Here is a 24572-nt window from a genome sequence, read left to right on the forward strand (position 1 = left end):
AGTGAGGAGCACCATCTCCACACGCTTGATGTCTGGCTTTCTATCTCATCTGGCTTTCTATCTCAAGCAGACTAAGCCATTCAGAAAGTCCTTGCAACTGTCCGTCGCCTCGGCTGAGTGTGTGAGGGGCCAGCTGATTTCCACCCAGCTGATTTCCAATTGGATCACTTTGTGCATCCGTTCCTGTTATGAGCTGCCGGGTGTCCCCCCATGGCTAGTCGGCTGTCTTCGTGGCCCACGTCCCCATCCAGGACATTTTTAGAGCTGCCACGTAGTGTTCGGTTCACACGTTCACTTCGCATTATGTGATCGTCTCCCAGACCAGGGAAGACGCCGGGTTCGGCAGGGCTGTCCTCCATCCTGAGAACTTGTGAACTCCTGCCCACCTCCAACAGATATAGCCCTTTTCATGTCCAAGTCTGTATATAAATTGTGTGCATGATGTAGGATTTTAGAACTTCTATTTCTATCTGACAACTTTTTAGTGCCTCTTTTCATTCCACATAATTGATGCACCTTTTAGTAGTGTAGCAAGAGGAGGGCTGAGGCCTTTCCATCAAGAAATGGCTAATTTCAGCAAGTCCTGGACAATACCAGCTACAGTATGGAGGAACAAATGGGCTCGCTTACAAAGTTTATACCTATCTTGTTCCCACTGACTTCACCAGCAGCAAGAACAGGCCTTAGATGCACTCCTGCAATTCTTATTCACAAAAGTGCTCAGAATGTAAGTAGTCTCATCGGTCTCAGTGGGATCTCGTGCATGCGTCCGGTCTGCAGGAGCAGGCTCTTGCTTGTCATTTGCAGAAAGAATAGACTTTGGCCAATAAACATACATCATCAGTTTCTCCTCTTTAGGGGTTACTCTCTTTTACGGCTTATTTCCTTGTCAGCAATGTGACTTTTATAGTTGTTGTTAGAAATACATTTTAATCTATATATTGATGAAGATTATGGGTCTGATCCTCCACTGTCTTGCATCTTACAAAGCACTTTACAGAGAGAGAAAGCGTACAAAACTGAATGGCCATGTTTTGCAGTCACTAACGACAGAGCAGGTAAATGGCTGCACAAGATGCACGACACTGAAGAATCAGGCTCTATCATTTTCATTTTTTCTGTTTTTTCCTTAGCACCGTGTAGTCTTACAAAACAGCAACTGGAGACCAAAAATCTGCTTCTGTCCAATAGGCGAAGACATGCACAATTGATTCAGAGTGAGCACACACTGGAATTTATGTGCAGTGAAGGATATATCCTCACAATCCCTTCAGTCAGAAAGTGTGTTAATGGGCACATGGACTTGCCTTCATGTATCTCTGGTAAATCTGCATTATATTTTGATAATTCAGTTTCTCAGTTTTATTTTGAAGGACATAAATCCACACTATGTAGAGGTCAAGCATAGGAGTTTATTACACACAGCGCTGGCAGAGTGTCACTTTGCTTGTTAGGCTCAGAGACACTGTCAATCAATTGATTACAATAGAATCTGTAGATTTTCCATGGACGGGGAAAAATGACGGGGTAGGCAGTTCCACACCCCGGGATAGGTTTTGCAGCAAGACAAGATAGCACATTAACCAATGGTTAAAAGATTACATAGTGTCTCCGCCCATGGTCTCAAGTTAGCAAGTTAACATTTAATTAGTAATTTGATGAAATGTTGTTAGTATAAAACATATATGTTGAATTCTGATTTGGGGTCCATAGGAATGAAGCAACTCCTTTGACTGTCCGACAGATACATTCCTAGGGGTTAAAGCAAAGAAACGGCAATAAAGATTGTCCCCTTCATATCTTAAGGCAGGCATTGGTCCCTGGGAAGGGAGGTGAAAAGATGGCATATCTTATACTAACGTGCCAATTTTCATAAATTCAAGGTTAGATCTGTGGGAAGAACGTTCCCTACAGAAGAGACTGACACAATAAGAACAGAGATCCTTTGTTCAATTTGCAACTTTGCATACGACACAATTATTTAGTTCTTAGCTCCAACGCCTGGCAATTTGCTGACCAGGCCTATTTTAGCAAAACAAGATTATCTGTTTACCCAGCTTTCTCTTAGCTAATCACTATTTGCTAGGCCTCTGGTCTCTTGACCAAACTCTGGACTTTGGGTCTGAAAAAAAGCTGGCACAATCCATATATCAGATTGTTATATAAAATGCACATGGATTTTAACCCTTCAATTTGATTTCTTGTGTGCAGTCAAGTAGGTGCATGTAGTGTTCTGGACTGTGACACCTGCCCTTTCCATTAGACATAATCACTCATGAGGCACTGCACCACCCTCTGTAGGCATCACTTACATGATGGTATTATGTATTTTCCACAGGGCTCCTGCCTCATTCAGGGTGAATTAATTGCTGTTCAGAGGGCCAGCACAAGGTAGGGCATAAATGGTGTATAGATCTTGTGCTGCTCTTCTGTGCAGGGATGAATTTCTCCTTCAGTAAGCAGATTAGATGGTAAATGAGAAGGTTTTTTGACAGCATCCCCTGCCATTTGCCCACTTACCCATCTCCCTGGGTCTGCTTCTATCAACTGAAAACACCGTGCAGCTTCACATTTAGCATCACTTGTTTGGGATGGCCTTCCTCCTGCCTTTGGCATTTGTGACTAATGTGGCCAATAAGGCAATGGGCTGTACGTAGAAAGATGAGGATGAAAAGTAATATTGAATAGTTATCTCATTCAGTGAGCACTGGCCAGCCTGTGCACTGAATGAGGCAGAGGTCCTGCAGGAAAAATAGGGTGTGATCAGGTGACTAAAGACTTCAGTGTAATCCACATGCATATTTTGAATGCTTCACTTTGCAATCTTAATAATCTTTTAACATAGATTTTGATGGTGTTTTGTATGTAATACAAATATATATAATCGAGAGTGTGAAAGAGAAAGCTACATACAAAATACAAGATATACAATTAAATACATTGCTTGTAAAAATTAGTATCTGAATTAAGTGAATAAAACCCAAGAAATTCAGAGCCCCATCCTCAGCTGGTGTAAACTGACATAGCCCCATTGTGTTCAGGCGAAGTAACACTAATCTACACCAGCTGAGGATGAGGCCCGTAGTATTTTGGTCATTGTGCCTACCTCAGCCACATGAGGTTTTTACAAGTGGTTTCCCTAACATTGGACAAGGAGCCATTTTACACGTGCAGTATGAAAGCCAAAAAATTACATCATAACCATTTTTGCATAAGATTATTATAATAGTCATTTTTTCCCTTTAGAAACAGGAAAAAACTGTAGCCGTCCACCTACTATTGAGAATGGAGACATAACTACTTTCTTGGAAAAAGGATACACATCTGGCTCCTTTGTAGAATTCAAATGCCAACAATTTTATGCAATGGAAGGACAGAACAGATCTTTTTGTGACAATGGGAATTGGACAAAAGCACCACTTTGTTTAGGTAAAAAAAAATACTGCTTTCTTAGGCTTTGAGGTTTATGTAGTAATTCACTGAATCAGACTTATCACTTGTGTAAGCATAAGTGGTTACTTGGGGGGTTACCAAGACAACCACACCTTTTTCTTGTTTTAGAGCCATGTGCTATCTCAGTGGAAGAAATGGAAAACCAGATGGTAGAGCTGAATGGGAGACCAAATGAGAACATATCGCAATGGGTGTACCTAAAACGTGGTGATTTTCTTGAGCTTCGCTGCAAACCAGGATATGTACTTGCAACTAATTTATCTCAATCTACTTTTATGGTGCAATGCAATGGAAATCCAATTGTCTATCCGAAATGCAAAGGTAGGTGAAGATGGGCTCTAGTGGGTATCTCAAATATCCTGCTTTCTGTAGAGGGCACTCTGCAATGATTGGAATAAGTGAACGGGAAAGAGCTGCTTCTTTGATCTTATCACTACAGTGCAGCGGGGAAAGCCTTCCAGACTGGACTTGTGTTAAGCTAATTACTTTTCAGGGGCTAATAGACACCGTGAGGCAGATTCTCCCTGGTCCACTCTGGCCCCTCAAGTTAATTTAATAACCAAGTGGCATTTATTTGTCATACAACCATTGTAAAAATGTAAATGAATTACTGTCTGTTACTAGGCGTATCTAAGGCTATTTCAGATGTTACTGAATCTATTCACGGAGTATTTAATGGCGGTACTCAGAGGCCTTCTCAGAAACACAGTGTTGGGAGCAGCTCAGCCTTCTTTTGATAACAGAACTGAGGTCCATGATGGGAAAACTGAGTTTGTGCCTGGAGCTTGGTTTGTCACTATCGGGTATGAAAGTGCTGGGAGTGGGAGCAGTATACAGATGGTTTGCAGTGGTGGATTAGTCACTGGGCCAATGGGGCCCATGCCCAGGGGCCCTGGCCAATTGGGGGGCCCTGGAAAAATGGGCACTCCTGTAGCCCGTCCCGCTCTGTCCACCCAGCGCTCCTGCCTGAGGGGGGATCCCCCATGCTCCACCCCTGGTCCCTGGCAGGAGCACTGGATGGGCAGAGCTGGGCAAGCCCCTGCGTCCTGACCTTGCTCCCCGGCAGGAGCACCTGGTTGGATGGGGGTGACTGCAGGTGGAAGGGGTAGGGCCCACTTGCTCTGGCCCAGGGCTCCACAAAAGGATAATCTGCCTCTGATGCTATGGTCAACTGCTGGGTGTAACAGTTTGTAACTACAGGATAACACAATGTCCTTTAAATTTGTAAGCTACCAGCCCTGAGACAGCATATTTACCAGAGCTGGATTGAAAAATGGAGAAACAATTTTGTGAAATGTGTTTTACATCTGATGGTTTTACCATTTTGCAAGGTTTGAAATAGAGCAATTTTCATTTTAATGTTTTCCCCACAAAATATATACATTTTAACTTTAGTATATTTAATGTTATTTTTTCCCATCAATCCTCCCCATTTTTTTTGCATTTTACTGTAAATAAATGAATAATGTCCAGGGTTCTTCTTCGAGTGATTGCTCATGTGTATTCCAAAGTAGGTGTGCGTGGTCACCACGGGCACCGATGTTGGAAGTTTTTCCCTTAGCAGTACCCGTGCCGGGGGAGCAACGCTGCGACCCCTGGAGTGGCGCCTCTATATTGCGCTATAAGGGGAGCTGCTCAGTTCCTTCTTGCTGCCAGTGAAGGTAGTCGGAACTTCTGCTCAAGCTTTGCTGCAGCCTTTCTAGTTGACCCTAGTGGTACCATTAGTTTAGTTTTGTTAATAGTTTCAGTTGTTAAAGTGGGATCAGAGCATGCTCCATGCCCCAGGTTTCAAGTCCTGCGACTTCTGTCGCCGTTCTATGCCAAGAAGTGATCCACATGCTGAGTGTCTCCACTGCTTGGGAGAGACTCACATGAGTGAATGCTGCAAGATCTGAAGGACATTCAAGCCATGGACTAAGAAGGAGAGGGACATCAGGCTTCACGCTCTCCTGATGGAATCGGCGCTGGTCCCAACTCCGGCACGCTGACCAGACTCGGAGCGCCCGGCACCACGTCCCTCAGTGCGTAGCGAGGTCCTCTCCACTAGCTGGCACCGCTCACCTTCCAAGAAGCAGGGGAAGACATCCACGTCGCAGTCGCGCCGAGAGAAAGAGAGGGGTGAGGCTGGTCCCGTGCTGGGCAGCCCTCGATTTCCCCAAGCCCCTTCCCCCCCGGGCCCAAGGTCTCTGGCTTGTGTTGAGTGGAGCAGCCTGGTACTGTCCGCGTGTGCCTCTCCTGCCATCGGATGCCGTCGAAGCCAGAGGCCCTGCAGGCCACGTGAGACATCATGAGCTTACTGGTGCCTGGGGTGCCTCAATGATGAGGTTAACTGTAAAGAAATAAGAAGTGATGGAATGGATAAGAAAGAGTCTGTCTGGGCAAAAATCACATTGGAAAAGAAAGCTACTAGAGCCTCCCCTGAGATAGTGTTTGGGGTGTGCTACAGACCGCCGGGATCTGATTTGGATATGGATAGAGACCTCTTTAATGTTTTTAATGAAGTAAACACTAATGCGTGATTATGGGAGACTTTAACTTCCCAGATATAGACTGGAGGACAAGTGCTAGTAATAATAATAAGGCTCAGATTTTTCTGAATATTATAGCTGATGGATTTCTTCACCAAGTAGTTGAAGAACCAACAAGAGGGGAATGCCATTTTAGATTTGATTTTGGTGAGTAGTGTGGACCTCACAGAAGAAATTGTTGTAGGGGACAACCTTGGTTTGAGTGATCATGAGCTAATTCAGTTCAAACTAGATGAAAGGATAAACAAAAATAGATCTGGAACTAGGGTTTTTGATTTCTAAAGGGCTAACTTTAAAGAATTAAGGAAATTAGTTAGGGAAGTGGATTGGACTGAAGAACTTGTGGATCTAAAGGTGGAGGAGGCCTGGAATTACTTCAAGTCAATGGAATCAGAAGCCTGCATCCCAAGAAAGGGGAAAAAAATCATAGGCAGGAGTTGTAGACCAAGCTGGATGAGTGAGCATCTCAGAGAAGTGATTAAGAAAAAGGAGAAAGCCTACAAGGAGTGGAAGATGGGAGGGATTAGCAAGTAAAGCTACCTTATTGAGGTCAGAACACGTAGGGATAAAGTGAGAAAGGCCAAAAGCCATGTAGAGAGATGGACCTTGCAAAGGGAATTAAAACTAATAGAAAAAGGTTCTATAGCCATATAAATTAGTAGAAAACAAAGAAAGAAGAAGTGGGACCGCTAAACACTGAGGATGGAATGGAGGTTAAGGATAATCTAGGCATGGCCCAATATCTAAACAAATACTTTGCCTCAATCTTTAATGAGGCTAATGAGGTGCTTAGGAATAATGGTAGGATGACAAATGGGAAAGAGGATATGGAGGTAGATATTACCACATCCGAGTAGAAGCCAAACTCGAACAACTTACTGGGACTAAATCGAAGGGCCCAGATAATCTTCATCCAAGAATATTAAAGGAACTGGCACATGAAATTGGAAGCCCATTAGCAAGAATTTTTAATGAATCGGTAAACTCAGGAGTTGTACCGTATGACTGGAGAATTGCTAACATAGTTCCTATTTTTAAGAAAGGGAAAAAAGGTGATCCGAGTAACTGTAGGCCTGTTAGTTTGACATCTGTAGTATGTAAGGTCTTGGAAAAATTTTTGAAGGAGAAAGTAGTTTAGGACTTTGAGGTCAATGGTAATTGGGACAAAATACAACATGGTTTTACAAAAGGTAGATCATGCCAAACCAACCTGATCTCCTTCTTTGAGAAGGTAACAGATTTTTTAGACAAAGGAAACGTAGTGGATCTAATTTACCTTGATTTCAGTAAGGCATTTGATACGGTTCCACATGGAGAATTATTAGTTAAATTGGAAAAGATGGGGATCAATATGAAAATTGAAAGGTGGATAAGGAACTGGTTAAAGGGGAGACTACAACGGGTCGTACTGAAAGGTAAACTGTCAGGCTGGAAGAAGGTTACTAGTGGAGTTCCTCAGGGATCAGTTTTGGGACCAATCTTATTTAATCTTTTTAGTACTGACCTTGGGACAAAAAGTAGGAATGTGCTAATAAAGTTTGTGGATGACACAAAGCTGGGAGGTATTGCTAACACAGAGAAGGACCGGGATATCCTATAGGAAGATCTGGATGACCTTGTAAACTGGAATAATAGTAATAGGATGAAATTTAATAGTGAAAAGTGCAAGGTCATGCATTTAGGGATTAATAACAAGAATTTTCGTTATAAATTGGGGACACATCAGTTGGAAGTAACAGAGGAGGAGAAGGACTTTGGAGTATTGGTTGATCACAGGATGACTATGAGCCGAGAATGTGATATGGCTGTTAAAAAAGCTAATGTGGGTTTAGGATGTAGCAGGCGAGGTATTTCCAGCAAAGATAAGGAGATGTTAGGACCGTTATACAAGGCACTGTATAATTAATCCCCATCTGGAATACTGTGAGCAGTTCTGGTCTCCCATGTTTAAGAAGGATTAATTCAAACAGGAACAGGTACAAAGAAGGGCTACTAGGATGATCCAAGGAATGGAAAATCTATCTTATGAAAGGAGACTCAAAGAGCTTGGCTTGTTTAGCCTAACCAAAAGAAGGCTGAGGGGAGATATGATTGCTCTTTATAAATATATCAGAGGGATAAATATTAGGAAGGGAGAGGAATTATTTAAGCTTAGTACCAATGTGGACACAAGAACAAATGAATATAAACTGGACACTAGGAAGTTTAGACTTGAAATTAGACAAAGATTTCTAACCATTAGAGGAGTGAAGTTCTGGAACAGCCTTCCAAGGGGAGTAGTGGGGGCAAAAGACATATCTGGCTTTAAGACTTTAAAACTTGATAAGTTTATGGAGGGGATGGTATGATGGAATAGCCTAATTTTGGCAATTAATTTGGCAATTGATCTTTGATTATCAGCAGGTAAGTATGCCCCGTGGTCTGTGATGGGATGTTAGATGGGGTGGGATCTGAGTTACTACAGAGAATTCTTTCCTGGGTGCTGGCTGGTGAGTCTTGTCCACATGCTCAGGGTTTAACTGATTGACATATTTGGGGTTGGGAAGGAATTTTCCTCCAGGGAAGACTGGCAGAGGCCCTGGAGGTTTTTCTCCTTCCTCTGCAGCATGGGGCACGGGTTAATTGCTGGAGGATTCTCTGCAGCTTGAGGTCTTCAAACCACAATTTGAGGACTTCAATAACTCAGACATAGGTTAGGGGTTTGTTACAGGAGTGGATGGGTGAGATTCTGTGGTCTGCATTGTGCAGGAGGTCAGACTAGATGATCATAATGGTCCCTTCTGACCTTAAAGTCTATGAGTCCCACGACAAGCCACCGCTGGGTGCTCATCAGGCATCCCCGGAACAGCACAGCCCTCACTCTGAGACCTGCTCCTTGCCTCGTTTGGTGCAGTCATCTCACAGCTTGCGTCAACCGTCCACACCTGTCAGGCCAACAGGCTCGCCACCAGAACGGGAGTCTCGAAGCCCCTCCATGCCACGTAGTGATGGGCACAGGCATTGGGACAGGCGCCGTAGTTGCTCCTCTTCACGTTGCAGCTACTGCAGCTGGTCCCGCCATCATTGACGTCGATGCTCACGTTCCAGTTCCTGCTCGGCCGGACGTTGCATGTGGGGCTCCCCTCGCCATTCACCGGCACCAGATCGCCATAGCTGCAGACGGCGGGGCGAGTACTAGAGCAGCAAGTCTGCAGGGTACTTCTCCTCGACGTCAAGGTCCTGATCCCGCGGAAGGCACTGTAGCAGCCACCATCGTTCTCTCTACTCCTATGGGACCGTGGCTAGACAGTGACCTCAGCATCGGCAACTAGCCGCCCAACTCTGGGTTGTGCAGCTCAGCCAAAATAGCTGCTGCCACAAGGCCCCCAACTTAGTCAGTGGTAAGGAGCACTGTGGCAGGGACAGTGGTGTCAATGGGCACAGTGGCCACAGATGCCCGCCCAGACGGGATCCCGTTCAGTGGTCGGGGAATCCCAGGCTCTGTCGGCTTTCCCTTCCCAACAGAGGGACAGGTCAGCAGGCCCTGGGTCGGCGGCTCTGTGCCCGGACTGTGACCTGGGACTTGACCCCCAGGTACCGCCCGAGGCCTTGGCTCCATGCCGGCCCTTTCCCCAGTACCGGACGACACCATAGCAGCACCACAGCCTGCTATTCCACAGGAAGATTTCAAGGTGAATCAAGACCTCCTGAAAAGAGTGGCATCCAACCTCCAACTCCAAGCTGAGGAGATGGAAGGGCCGTCTGACTCGCTTTTTAATGTGCTGTCATCCTCGGCACTGGGCTGCCTGGCCCTATCCTTGCACCAGGGAGTGGCCAACATCTCTAATACCTTGTGGCAGACTCCTGCTTCCTTGGCGCCTATTTCCAAAAAGGTGGAGAGGAGGTACTTTGTGCCGGCTAAGGACCATGAGTACCTATATTCCCACCTGGCACCTAACTCACTTGTGGTGAAATCTGTAAACCATCGGGAGGATAAGGATGCCAGGAGACTAGACGCATTTGGAAGGAAGGTTTATTCTTTGGCAAGCTTCCAGCTCAGGGTGGCCAACCATCATTCCCTGCTGAGCCAGTATGATTTTAACTTATGGGGGTCCCTACCCAAGTTTGAACCTCTCCTCCCAGAGTGGGACAAAAAGGACTTCAAGGCTCTGGTAGAGGAAGGGGCGGCGACGGTGAAAATGACCCTTCAGGCAGCATCGGACGCTGCAGATACAGCAGCCCGTTCGATGGCTTCCATGATTTCCATGCGCAGAGCGTTGTGGCTCCTCCTGTCTGGGCTGTCGGCGAAGGTCCAGTCCCTTATGCGGGACCTGCTCTTTGATGGGAAAGCGCTGTTTGCCATCCAGATGGATGTCCATCTGCACGGGATGAAGGAATCCCATACCTTCCTGCAAACCTTGGGCCTCTATGTTCCTCCGGCTACGGAATAACCCAGGCCGCAAGCATTGGCTCCGCCTGTGCGAAGCACATATGAGCCCCCATCTAAGAGACCGAGAGACCAGAGGCATCAGCCTCACTTTCAGTCCCGCAGCCCGGACCCTCCAAGGGCAAGAGGCAGGGAAAGAGGCGGTGTTGATTATCTGCAGGGGGGCACCAGGCCTGTTGCCAGGGAGACCCCCTGATTAATAAAGTTTGTGTTCTGCAACTGATTGTCTACCTTCCGAGTGGCATGGTCCCAGGTCACGTTGGACCAATGGGTCCTCAACACCGTTTCAAAGGGCTACATGTTGCAGTTCAGTTCATTCCCACCTCCCCATCCCAGCTGGTCCCGGGGGACCTGGAGCAGGCCCACCTCCTAGGGCAGGAGGTGGCGCATCTGATGCACCTGGGGGCGGTCGAAAGAATACCAGTAGAACTCCAGGGCAGAGGCTTCTACTCCAGATATTTCCTGATCCCCAAGGCGAAGGGCAATCTCAGGCCCATCCTGGACCTGTGGGCCCTCAACAGGTTTCTGGTCCGCTCCAAGTTCCGCATGGTGTCACGAGCCTCTTTTATTCCCTCTCTGGACCTGCGGGATTGGTACGTAGCCTTGGACCGCCAAGATGCGTATTTCCACATCCATATATTTGAGGGGCACAGATGCTTCCTCCGATTTCTGGTGGGGTTGGACCAGTACCAGTTTACGGTCCTCTCGTTTAGCCTGTCCACAGTGCCAAAGCTCTTTGCCAAATGTATGGCGATTGTAGCGGCCTATCTCCGATGGGAAGGTGTGCAGATCTTCCCATACCTGGACAATTGGCTTCTCAAGGGCAATTCTCGGTCCCAGGTACAGGCCTATGTGGAACTGCTCCTGTCTGCATGTGCAGATCTCGGCCTAGTGGTAAACGAAAACAAATCAATGTTAGTTCCAGTGCAGCACATAGAATTCATTGGGGCACTGCTGGACTCCCTAAGGGCCACAGCCTCCCTCCCTCTGGGCAGGTCTCAGCGCCTTGGTCACAGCTGTCCCGGTGACAACGGCAAGAGCATGCCTTCAGATCCTGGGGCACGTATGTGGTCTGCCATGCCAGGCTCCGAATGAGGCCCCTCCAGCTCTGGCTAACCTCCCAGTTCTCCTAGGCCTGGGACGGGCTGGACAAAGTCCTCACAGTACCGTCCCCAGTAGTTGCCTCCCTACAATTGTGGTCACACCCGAACAACATGCTGTGGGGGGTCCCCTTCCAGGAGGTGTCCCCGTCATTAGATCTGGTGTTTAATGCATCGGACTTGAGCTGGGGAGCCCAGATAGGGAACATGCAAACCCAGGGAAGATGGTCGGTCTTTCTGCATGCACCTTCGCAGGAAGGTGGTCAGAGTCCTCACGGACAACACTGACACGATGTACTATATCAACAGGCAAGGCGGGACTTGTTCCTTGGTCCTCTGCCTGGAAGCCCTGAGCCTATGGAAGTTCTGTATAACCCAAGAGATCTCCCTTTGGGCTTTTCACCTGCCCAGTGTCCGCAATGTGCGAGCCGATCACCTCAGCAGGATTTTCTTCCACCAGTACAAGTGGTCGCTCCACTCGGAGGTCACTCTCCAGCTCTTCCAAGGCTGCGGAGTTCCCCATGTCAACCTCTTTGCAACCCGTCAGAACTGGTGTTGTCCCCGGTTCTGCTCCAAGTGGGCGGAATAGAGAGGGGGATAATCTAGTCGCCTTCCTCCTGCAGTGGTCGGGATAGCTTTTCTACTCCTTCCCGCCCTTTCCCCCTCATCAGCAAGGTCCTGCAAAAAGGAAAAGTATACAGGACGTGTGTCATCCTCACAGCCCCAGACTGGGCCCGCTAACACTGGTATGTGACCCTTCTGCACCTACTAGTGGTCCCCCCGTGGAGGTTACTGATTTGCCCAGACCTCCTCTCCCAGAACGGGGGCCGCCTCCTCCATCCCAACCTAGCAGCACTCTATATGATGGCATGGTTGTTCAGTGGCTAGACGAGGAGGAGGGGAGATGTTCAGAGGAAGTCAGACGGGTGCTGCTGGAAAGCAGGAAGCTGTCCACATGATGGACGTACCTGGCTAAGTGGTCCAGGTTCTCTAGGTGGGCTGGGGAGTGGGGAATCTCCCCATTGCCCACACTGCTCTAGCTCATCCTCGAGTACTTCCTGTCCCTTAGGACCCAAGGGCTGGCTCCTGCCTCTGTCAGGGTACATTTGGCGGCCATATCGGCCTTCCACCAGCCAGTGCAGGGCCAGTTGGTCTTTTCCCATACTATGACCTCCCGCTTTCTGAGAGGTCTGAACCGGTCATTCCCATATGCTAGGCCCCCTGTTCCACAATGGGACCTAAACCTAGTGTTGTCCTGTCTTACGGGACCTCCCTTCGAGCCCTTGGGCACGTGTTCCTGGTCTCACCTCTCATGGAATGTAGCATTCCTGGTAGCAATCACGTCAGCCAGATGTGTCTCGGAGCTCAGGGCCTTAACCTTGGAACCCCCATATACAGTCTTCCACAAGGATAAGGTCCAGCTTCACCCACATCCCGCATTCCTCCTGAAGTTGGTCTCTGCCTCCTATATGGAACAGGACATTTTCCTTCTGATACTCTGTCCCAAGCCCCATTCCTCCAACAAGGAACATCGTCTTCACAAGCTTGATGTGTAGAGCACTGGCCTTCTATCTAGATGGGACCAAGCCATTCTGGAAATCTGTGCAACTCTTTGTTGCCTCAGCCGAGCGTATGAAGGGGCAACCGATTTCCACCCAGCGATTTTCTCGCTGGATCACCTTGTGCATACGCACATGTTATAATCTGGCACGGGTTCCCCCTCCACCGATCATCAGGGCACACTCAACAAGGAATCAAGCCTCGACAGCTGCTTATGTAGCCCACGTCCCTATCCAGGATGTTTGTAGGGCTGCCACACAGTCCTCTGTTCACACGTTTTCTTCGCATTATGCGATCATCTCTCAGGCTAGGGATGACGCCGCATTTGGTAGGGTGGTACTGCATACCGGAAACCCCTAAACTCCTACCCACCTCCATCAGATATAGCTTGGAGGCACCTACTGTGGAATACACATGAGCAATCACTCGAAGAAGAAAGGACAGTTACCTGTTCCGTAACTGGCGTTCTTCAAGATGTGTTGCTCAGGTGTATTCCACATCCTGCCCTCTTTCCCCTCTGTCGGAGTTGTGCGGCAAGAAGGAACTGAGGGTGGGGGGAGTGCACAGCTCCCCTTATAGAGTGATATAGAGGCGCCACTTCAGGGGTTGCAGCAGTGCTCCCCCCATATGGGTACTGCTAAGGGAAAAACTTCTGACACTGGTGCAGGTAGTGAGCACGCACACCTACTGTGGAATACACCTGAGCAACACATCTCGAAGAACACCACTTACAGAACAGGTAACTGTCCTTTTCATCTCACTTTTTCCTTTTTCCACTCTGGAAATTTCGAAAACTTCTCCAACTTTGATTTTTCTACTCTGTAACTATTCAAAGATGAAAAAAATAAAAAGTGGAGGAAAAAGCCCTCGACACTATTCAATCTATTGTATTTAGTAAAAAGGGGAAAATGGTATAGAAAGGAGAAAAAAAATGTAAAATATCAAATTTTTATGAGAAACTGGAAAAATTCAAACCAAAACCAAACAACCAAAATTTTTGTGTGAAAGTATTTGGTTTAGAAAAAAGACCATTTCTCATTTAAAAGCAACAGTTTTGAATGAAAATTTTTGAACAGCTGTGGCATGTGTATTGCTTAAGTAAAAATTAGTACATCCACATTCTATTTGGCAACTTCTTAAATAGCATTACAGTAAAAGTAGGGAGCATAGTGTCTTCCCTCCAATGCAATTTCCATACTTTTTATTCAGCTCACAGGCCTATTTTCATTTGTAAAATGTATTTATTTCATTCTCCTTAGAAATTGTATGTGATCCTCCAGGAGTGGTTAATGGTAGATTCAGACCTCAAAGGAACATGTATAGGGATGGTGATGTCCTTATAATTACGTGTAATCATGGATTTCACATTAATAATGAACAAGATACAGCTGAATGCACAAAGAATGGCTGGTTGCCTCCTCCAGGATGTAGCAGTAAGTTGCATTTATGTCTTATCTTGCTTAACAAATGTTAAAATCCAACTCAGTATACTAAACATATCAGATCAAGAATGCACTTGGTAACCTAGTATTTTTTTTAAAATGTCAATTGTGGGCACTTGGTCAGGCATTTGGCCCTTTCCTTTGACAGTACATTGAACTGACAGGTACATTTGTATTATTTTGTCATTTACAAAATGGATTGGGTCTGTATTCAAGGCCATTTATTTTGTAAAATAACTTATTTTTCTTGCCTTTAAAATAAGGGATGTGACAAAAGCCATGGATGAAACTGGGGAGTTAATGAGGCACTACTAAACCCCACCAAGGTCATATGGCAGACCTCTGCATTTGTCCCACCAACATACAAGCAGGCTGACCAGAAATTTACATGCCAGTGGAAGACAGGGAATTTCTCTTCTCCTACCTGCCTCCCAATTTGATCACTGTGGATGCAGTTAATTCTAAGGGCTGCCAATACCAGTTTAAATCCACTCCTTATGACCAGGACTGAAAGCGCTTGGACCTTTCTGGTGGGAAAGCATACTTCTTGGCCACCCTCCAGTTGCAAACTATGAAGCCTCATTGGCAAAATACGACTATCAGAACCATGCAAAACTCAATTCTTTTATTGAGTAGCTCTCCGATTCTCATAAGTAGCAATTTAAGTCCATAGTCAACAAAGGCCAATTGGTGGCTAAGACATCTTTCCAGTTTGCACTTGATGCGGCTGACACGGCAGCACATTCAATGCCTACTGCCATTGTGATGAGAAGGGCCTCGTGGCTTCATCTGTCTGGCTTCCCAGAGGAGGTCCAATGGACCATGGAGGATCTTCCTTTTGAAAGGATAAAGCTATTCACCAAGAAGACCGATGCCTCCCTGAACACATTAAAAGATTTCCAGAACCACTCTTTGATCCCTCAGGAATCTATACACCTGGGTAAAAAAGAAGATATAACTCTCAGCCACCATTCAAACCTCACTCATCACAATATTCATAACAGAAATCATATGAACCCCAGCGGAAGAAGCCCAGGTTCCCCAGGTGGAAGACATCAGGATCTCAGCTCACTTCCTCTCAACCCTCCACCTCAAAGCAAGAGTTTTGACAGGTTGATCAAAGTGCCCATAGAACATTCTCTTCATCGTTATCTCATGCTAGAAAACCCCACCCATCCCTTCCAAGTCCGTCTCACCCCATTCTGTAGCACCTGAGAATGGATAACCTCTGACAAATTGGTGCTGGAGATCATCCGGGATGGATACCACATCTATTTCTCCTCCCTCTCAAACACTCTTCCCCCTCCCTCTTCAGGAACCCTTCTCATGAGAGCCTGCTACATCAGGAGATAAACCATCACCTCAGCGTAGGAACTATAGAGCCAGTGCCCACACGTCTAAGAGTCAGAGGCTTCTACTCTCGGTACTTCCAGATACTGAAGAAAAAAGTGGGTTGGAGACCCATACTGGACCTCAGAGTGCTCAACAAACTCATCAGGGCTCAGAAGTTCAAGATGGTCACTTTATCAATGATTATTCCGGGATTAGAGAAAGGAGATTGGTTCTTGGCTCTTGGCCTCCAAGGTGCATACTTCCACGTTTTGATTATACCGAGTCACTTACATTACCTCAGGTTCACGCTAGACCACTACCAGTACAGAGTACTCCCTTTTGGCCTCTCATTGGCTCCCAGAGTATTCTCCAAGGTCCTCTCGGTAGTGGCAGCCCACTTACGCTCTCAGGGCATCATGATTTATCCTTACCTGGACGATTACCTTCTCAGGGCACATTACTTTGCCCAAGCCCAGCAAGTCACCCAGACCACACTGGACCTGTTCCAGAATCTGGACCTACAAATCAAAGCACAAAAATTGTCATTAACACTAATTGACATTAATAGAGGTTAGAATTCATAGGAGCCAACCTCTAGTCCATCCAGGCGAGATTGCTCCTTCCACATCACAGATTATCCAGTCTCTCTATGCTGATACAGTGCAATCCAGCCCCACAGTTTCAGCCAGATGTTATCTCCAGCTCGTGGGGCATATGGCTATGGACACAATGTTATTGCTCATGCCATACTGCGCATGAGATGCCTCCAAGGAGGGTTCTATTCGGTTCAGTTTGCAGGCTGAACAGAGATAGTATAAACTACTATTGATGCCCACCAAGGTTAAGCAATCCTTGGACTGGTGGAAGGACCTAGTAAATGTCTGTATGGGAATCCCTTTTGTCCAGCCTTCCAACATCATTACTCCTGACCACTGACGCATCCCTCAGAGGATAGAGTGCATATCTCAACAGTCTCACAGTGCAGGGCACAAATGGTTTCCATCTGAGACGTGCCTTCACATCAACCTGCTCAAACTCAGAGCAGTCAGAAACGCATGTACTCACTTCCTCTCACTGATCAAAGACACGAACACAAAAGTCACAATGGACAATATGGCCTGCATGTATTACATAAACCGAGAAGGAGGTGCTAGGTCACCCTCCCTGTGCATGGAAGCACTAAAATTATGGAACTGGTGCATTTCCCACAATGGCATGATATCAGCGGCCTACCTACCAGGAGTACACAACATGACAGCAGACAGTCTCAGCTGCAAATTTGTACACAACCATGAATTGGAAATGGATTCGGTGGTTCTCAACAACGTATTCAGACAATAGACCTGTTTGCTGCTTACCAGAACAGGAAATGTTCACAGTACTGCACCAGAGTGGGGATCAGACAATACTCCATGGGAGATGCTCTCCTCCTTCCATGAGACAAGGATCTTCTTTATGCCTTTCCCCCATTCTCTCTAATACTGAAAATGCTGTTGAAAGTGAAGAGAGAAAAAGCAAACATCATACTGACTACTCCCACCTGGCCTAGACAGATGTGATTCCCTTACCTGTCACAGCTGATCCACTATGTCCACCAATGACTCTTCCAATCACTCCTTACCTTCTATTGCAGAACAAGAGATGCAAATTCTGCAGCTCAAAGCCTAGATCCTTCATGGTTCCAGTACATATAGACATCTTGCTCTAAGGAGGTACAGGAGGTGTTATTACACACTGAGAAAAGAGCTACACTTACCCACCTACAAAAATGGAAAAGATTCCAAATCTGGTGCCAGCCCAAAGGTGTCACCCTGAATACAGCCACCCTACCAGTTATCTTGGACTACTTGTTGACTCCCAAGAAATTGGGACTCTGTTAGTTCACTAACAGTTCACCTAGCAGCAACTGCAACCTTCCACCAGCAGGTAGAAGGATACTCAATCTTCTCCCATCTGACCTATAAAGAGATTTCTCAAAGGCATAGTGAACGTTTTCCCCAACCCACTCCTCAGTGGGATCTCAACCTAGTGTTAAAAGGACTGACCAGTTTGCCATTTGAACCCCTGACAACTTGTTCATTAACTCACCTTCCCAAGAAGATGGTGTTCCTGATTGCCATCACCTCAGCAAGAAGGATAGGGGAGATAGCGGCTCTGGTAGTGCATCCCTGCTTCACTGTGTTCTTCCCTGACAAGGTCACTCTTATACCACAGCCAACGTTCACTCCCAAAGTGACTTCCGCATTTCATATGAATCAGTTTATTCAACTTCCAACCTTTTATCCCAAACCTCATCAGGATAATAGGGAAGCCATCCTCCATACACTTGACATGAGGAGAGCCTTGGACTTCTATTTAGAGGATCTTCAAGACTCTTCCTCTCCATTGCGGATAGGTCAAAAGCTACAGTGATTTCAGCACAGACTCTCCAAATGAGTTTTGACATGTATCGAACTCTATTACCAGATGTGCTATAGAACAACCCCATCTTCAATATGCATGCACTCTATGAGATTGGTCTCCTCTTCTGTCGCCTTCTCTAGGGTTATCCCTATGCCAGAAATCTGCAGAGCAGTTACCTGGGCATCTGCACACACATTTGCAGAACACTATGCCATCCTGGGGATTCAGCTGCAGATGCCATATTCAGTGCCACGGTACTATTACCCATAACAGATTCAACTCTGAAGCCCCAGCCTCCAGTGGTAGGCACTGCTTGGGAGTCACCTGCAGTGGAGCACCCATAGGGATACTACTCAAAGAAGAATAAGAAGTTACTCGCCTTGTGCAGTAACAATGGTTCTTTGAGATGTGTGACCCTGTGGGTCCTCCATGCCCCTCTCACACACCCTAAACTTTGTAGTTCTTGTCTTTGACTCTGAAGTAGAGAAGGAACAGAGAACGTTTCACCCACGCATGCTGACTAGCCTCATGGCAGGTGAGGAGCAGCCCATGTGCAGGCTGAATGGACACTGCTACCAAAGTTCTCCAATTAGCAGCACAGGGATGCAAACATACCTACAGTGGAGCACCCATAGGGACACACATTTTGAAGAACCATCATTCTTGCATAAGGTCAGTAACTTTGTTTGGGACAGTTCTCCAGCTCCGGCTATGGAGCGTGTGCCACTAACACTGGGGAGGTTACAAATGGGCCCTGGAGCTACATGAACTCTTCGCCTTTGGGGAACCGAGTTCTCCATGCCTTCCTCTGCCATCTGTGCCTGGGGAAGTACAGGTCCAATCCAGAATTTGCATCAGTCAAGTCGTGCTTCCAGCCATTCACCTATGATTTATATGGTTTATATGCTACTGCCATAAATACTGGGATCTGTGTTCTCATCATCTGAGGATTAGGATGGAACGCAAGGGCAGCCCATCCCCTACTGCCACTACGTGTACCCTAAGGGACCACCCACTTCATGGCAGTGTCCTCCTTTCTCTCAGCAGAGAAGCCACTGGTATCCCACTCCATGAGGCCCCCCACAGCGTCCGCTGGATTGGTCCTGTTGGCCGCACAAAGGGTCCTGGCCTCAATATCCATCTTTGGAGCCTTCCTGTTCAGCGCAAAAGGAATTCACCCCATCCCCACTTTGGGCATCATCAAAGTAGGCATTCAGAACCAGTTTTGGAGGATGAGACACTTTGTTTGGTTCTGGTGGTACTGCCAGAACAGGAATGATTCCCGTCGTCCTCTCCAGATGCAGCTGTGACCTTGACTCCCCATTTGCCTCCAGATGACTTTTGCTAATTCCAGAGCCTTCTTTGAAGGATGTCTGAGGACCTTCACATTCCACTGGAGGAAGTACAGGACAAACAGCATCAGCTTCTGGACATCCTTCATGCCTCGGTACTGACCAGGATGGCTCTACTAATCAGCAATGCCACTCTTCAGCAGGCTCGAACTGTTTGACATACTGTGGCCACTTGTTCACCTATTCCCAACCATCATAAAAGAGATACTACGTCTCAGCTAAGGCATCTCAGTTTCTGTTCTCTCACCTCTACCCAATTCCCTCATGATCAAAGAAGCAATGGAGAGGGCCAGAGAGCAGCACCCACGCTCCATCCTGGTTGACAAGGAGGGCAAGGGGCTGGATTGCTGGTTGCAAGGTCTTCTTCTCATTGGCTAGTCTTCAGTTCTGGATCTCGAATTACCAGGCCTTATTTGTCAAATATGGCTTTTTCAGTTACAATATAGGATTTTGCTGACAAATGCCCCCAGCAAGATTGGGCCTGTTTCAGGCTATCCTAAAGGAGAGAAAACTGGTTGTGAGAATGGTGCTTCCATCTGCTGTGGATGTGGCCAATACCTCTTCGCGTACAGTGTCTATGGGAATTGTCGCGAGGAGGGAATTGTAGCTGCATTCTTCTGTTTTCCCCAGAAGGTACAAAAGACCATAGAGGACCTCCCTTTTGATGAGTCTTACCTGTTTAACCAGAAGACTGATGATTCCCTCAACTCCCTCAATGTTTCCAAAGCCACACTATGATACACTTGCACCCAAGTGAAAATTCTGCCATCTGCAATCTGCCCAACTGTTCAGGACTACCCAGTTCTTCCAGTGACCCTATAAACCACCTTGCAAGTGACAGAAGACCCTGCGATCACATTCCCCAGGACTGCCTTCAGTCTTCCCAGAAGTGATATTTCTGAATGCATCTAGAGAGCTGCCACTCACTTTGCCTCTTGCTGTACACCCGACCCAACCCCTTTGGGGGTCATCTAGCACTCTTTTTACCAGCTTGGAGTATGATAACAATGGAAAAGTGGGTCCTGAATGTCATTCAACATGGCTATACAATCAAGGTCAAAATGCTACCTCATTCACATCCCCCGTCCCAATCCCCCTCTCACAAGAGCATCCTTGCTCTTTAAGTAGACTCCCTGCTGCAAAGGTGAGTGATAGGCTGGAGGAATGTGTTCTGTTAGGGCTCAGGGTTTTATTCAACTTATTTTCTGATACTCAAGAAGAAGGGCAGTGGAGACCAATTCTGGACTTCCACAGCCTGAATTGCTTCATCTGCAAGCCCAAGTTTCATATGGTCACTTTAGCAGCCATTATACCATCACTAGAAAGAGGCATGTGATTTATGGCTCTCAATATGCAGAACACCTATTTTCCTATAGACATCCATCCACCCACCCACAGAAGGTTCTCTTGAGATTCACAGTAGGCCCTCAGCACTTCCAATACAGAGTCCATTTGTTTGGACTCGCCATTGCTCCATGAGTGAAGACCAAAGTTTTCTCCGTTGTAGCAGCCCACCTACGGTGTCATGGGGTCCTTATATTTCCTTATCTTGTGTACTGGCTATGATAGCAGCATGATCCAGGGATGAGGCTTGAACCTCGACCTCCATGCTACTTAGACTCCTTTTCTCTCTGGGGGTAAGTGTAAATGTTGAAAAATCTATTTTGGTTCCCACACAGTCTCTAGATTTCATAGGGGTCTCCATCGATGCAGTCTCAGCACAGGCTTACCTACCAAAGAACAGGTTCCAGACCCTACAGGAACACATTGCCTGAGTGGTCAATAGTGTAATCAGGACTTGCCTATCCTTCCTGAGCCACATGGCACCTGCATATACATCACTGCCTTTGCTCGCTTCCACCTGTACTGTCTTCAGATATGGCTTCAGAGTCTATTCACCCATGCAACATACCTTAGACTTTCTGTTGACAATCCCCCACCCACCCCTTGAGGTGCTCTTCTCCCTCCAGTGGTGGACAGACCTGAGACAGATTTGTGCTGGGATGCCTTTCCTCCCATCCTCCCTGATCATGATAATCATAGGTGCATCACTTCCTGGCTGGGATGCCCACATGGGTTAGTACATGATGCAAGGGACTTAGACTCTTTGTGAATCCAGGATGCACATGAACATGGAGGTGGGGGGAAGTATTGCTCAGTGGTTTGAGCATTGGCCTGCTAAACCCAGGGTTGTGAGTTCAGTCCTTGAGGGGGCCATTTAGGGAACTGGGGTAAAAATCTGTCTGAGATTGGTCCTACTTTGAGCAGAGGGTTGGACTAGATGACCTCCTGAGGTCCCTTCCAACCTTGATATTCTATGATCCTGCAGCTTCATACAGTACAGAGCATGTGTTCAACATTTCTTCCATCCAGTCACTCTCACATGTCCAACACCACCATCACTGCTTATTACATCAACCAATAAGGGGGCATGAGATTGACTGTGCTCTGTGCAGAAAATGATCACAATTTACTGCCACTTCAGTTTACTGTTTCTTTCTCTTTCAGTTTTAGACTCTGTGTGCATACAGCATACTCATTTTATTTTGTTTTTTCCAAATAGAAAAAAAATCATTTTTGTAGCCACTTTCCATAGAAAACGGTGATATTTTCAGTTTAGAAAATCAGAAGCAATCAGGACCAGTGACTTATTGGAATGACACTGTGTTAATGTACATTTGTAATGCTGGCTTCATGTTACACAGAATACCTGAGTTTATTTGTGAGATGGAAAAATGGATCTCAACTTCTCTGTGTTAGTAATTACATTGTGTAGAATTTTCAAAAGCAGTTTATTGAGTGGAGAGGGCAATAGGTCTCAAGTGGAAGTTGAATTATAGGAAACAATGATTCTGTAGATTGATCCAGAGTTCTGTAAAATCTTCCTTTTCTGGCTGAGAGTCTTTAAGAAAGCTTCTGACTTCAGGATTTTTGGTTGGTTGATTTTGTTTGTTCTTGTGTAGTTTTAGTTTTCAGAAGCTCCCAACTGGGACTCAGGAGATATAGATTCAGTTCTTGGCTCTACCACACAGACACTCTCCACCCAGGGCTGGTGCAAGGATATTTCGCGCCCTAGGCAAAACTTCCACCTTGTGCCCTCCCACATCCCCAAGCCCCTGCCCTGAGGTGCACCCCCACAGCGGCAGCTCCCCCACTCCACCCTGAGGTGCCCCCCCGCGGCAACTCCCCACCCTCAGCCCTGAGGCACCCCCCCCGCCCCAGCTCACCCCTGGTCCACCTCCACCCCGAGCACGCCATTGCTGCTTCACTTCTCCCGCCTCCCAGGCTTGCGGTGCCTAAGCTGATTGGCGCCGCAAGCCTGGGAGGCAGGAGAAGTGAAACAGCTCACCCCTGCTCTGCCTCCTCCCCGGAGCACACCGTCGCTGCTTCACTTCTCCCGCCTCCCAGGCTTGTGGCGCCAATCAGCTTAGGCACCGCAAGCCTGGGAGGCAGGAGAAGTGAAGCAGCCACAGCGTGCTTGGGGAGAGGCGGGGCAGGGGTGAGCTGGGGCGAGGAGCTCCCCTGCGTGCTGCCCCCCCCCCTTACTTGCTGCAGGCGGCCCTCCCCATGCTCCACTGCTCCAGCTCCCTCCGCCTAAATGCCGGCGGTGACCGGGGCAGCTGCCCCCTGCTCACTCCATCCCCCCTCCCTCTGTCACTCATTCTCCCCCACCTTCACTCACTTTCACTTGGCTGGTGCAGTGGGTTGGGGTGTGGAATGCAGGCTCTGGGATGGAGTGTGGGTACGGATGTGTGTGTGTGTGAGGGGTCAGGCTCTGAGAGGAAGTTTGGATGCGGGAGGAGGTGAGGACTCTGGGAGGGAGTTTGGCTGCAGGGTGCAGGTTCTAGGCTGGGGCAGGGGGTTGGGGTACAGAAGGGGCTCAGGCGGTCGGCGCTTACCTCAGGCAGCTTCCGAAAGTGACTTGTACACCCCTCTGGCAATGGCTTCTAGGCGGGGGGGCCAGGGAGGTCACCGCATGACACTGCCCACAGGCACCACCCCTGCCTGCAGGCACTGCCCCTGCAGCTCCCATTGGCTGCAGTTCCCGGCCAGTGGGTGCTGCGGAGTTGGTGCTCAAGGTGGGGGCAGCGTGCGGAGACCTCTCGCTCCCTCCAGGGACCATAGGGCCATTCTGGATGCTTCCCGGAGCGGCGCAGGGTGAGGGCCAGCAGGAAGCCTGCTTAGCTGCACTGCGTTGCCGGCAGTGATAGCCTGGGGTCCCTGGGCAATTGTGCCCTTTGTCCCCCCAGTCAGCGGACCTGCCCACTGGTGCTGGTATAAAGGGCCCAGCAAATCCCAAGTCCCCTCAGTTCCTTCTTATTGCCCAGGACTGTACCTGGAACTGGTCTTCTTGCTTTTGCAAATACTTTCAGTGGACTGTGTTCTCTTGTGTCACCTACTCCAAGAGTAGGATGTCACTACTAATTCTTAATATTCTGCTGCAGCCTGCTAAGATTATTTGTGCCACTTCTGCCTCTTGCTCATTTCTAAGAAGAAAGTCAAATTATATAAGATAATCAGGATGAGGTGTTTTCATATTTTCACACACATCCTCTATCTAATTCACTGGTGGTGGATACTGCCATTAGCAGTTTGAGGTCTGGACAAGCATATTTCACTCTTGCTGACTGGGGGTGGGGGAAATTGATTCCTTGGGAAGAAAGGAGTTTTCTTCTTCCTTTCTTAGTATTAGGGTGGAAAGCTATCAAGCAGTTATGGCCTGCTATCAGTTCCACCTATGGGAAAAGATTGCATTGTTTCTGCAGGATTTGCCAGGTGACAAACAGAATTTAGCTAATGAAATCCTAATGGAGGATCGAAATGTAGCAAAGCACACACTCGGGGCCTTCTTTAATTCTTCAGACTCTTCTGCCAGAGCATTGGCTTCTGAAGTTACTCTGAGGACACATGCTTGGGTTTGCTTTTTTACTCTGGCCCTCAATACTAGAATAAAGGTAGAGGAAGTCCCCTTTGAA

General features: G+C 47.4%; 1 protein-coding gene across 6 annotated transcripts in view; it reads left to right on the top strand.

Annotated features, from left to right (window-relative positions):
• LOC123376728 (complement factor H-like) overlaps positions 1–24572 on the top strand; it is a 56856-nt gene that overhangs the window by 14582 nt on the left and 17702 nt on the right. For 5 of the 6 annotated variants that reach the window (XM_045028978.1, XM_045028981.1, XM_045028980.1 and 2 more), the window contains 4 exons: positions 1134–1322; positions 3247–3429; positions 3562–3774; positions 14327–14500. In XM_045028978.1, coding sequence (XP_044884913.1) covers positions 1134–1322; positions 3247–3429; positions 3562–3774; positions 14327–14500 — 759 coding nt within the window. The remainder of the gene's footprint in view (positions 1–1133; positions 1323–3246; positions 3430–3561; positions 3775–14326; positions 14501–24572) is intronic. The other variant, XM_045028984.1, reaches the window with a different exon arrangement.

Source organism: Mauremys mutica, chromosome 8, assembly GCF_020497125.1.
Source record: "Mauremys mutica isolate MM-2020 ecotype Southern chromosome 8, ASM2049712v1, whole genome shotgun sequence".
In the NCBI taxonomy this organism is placed as follows: Eukaryota; Metazoa; Chordata; order Testudines; family Geoemydidae; genus Mauremys; species Mauremys mutica.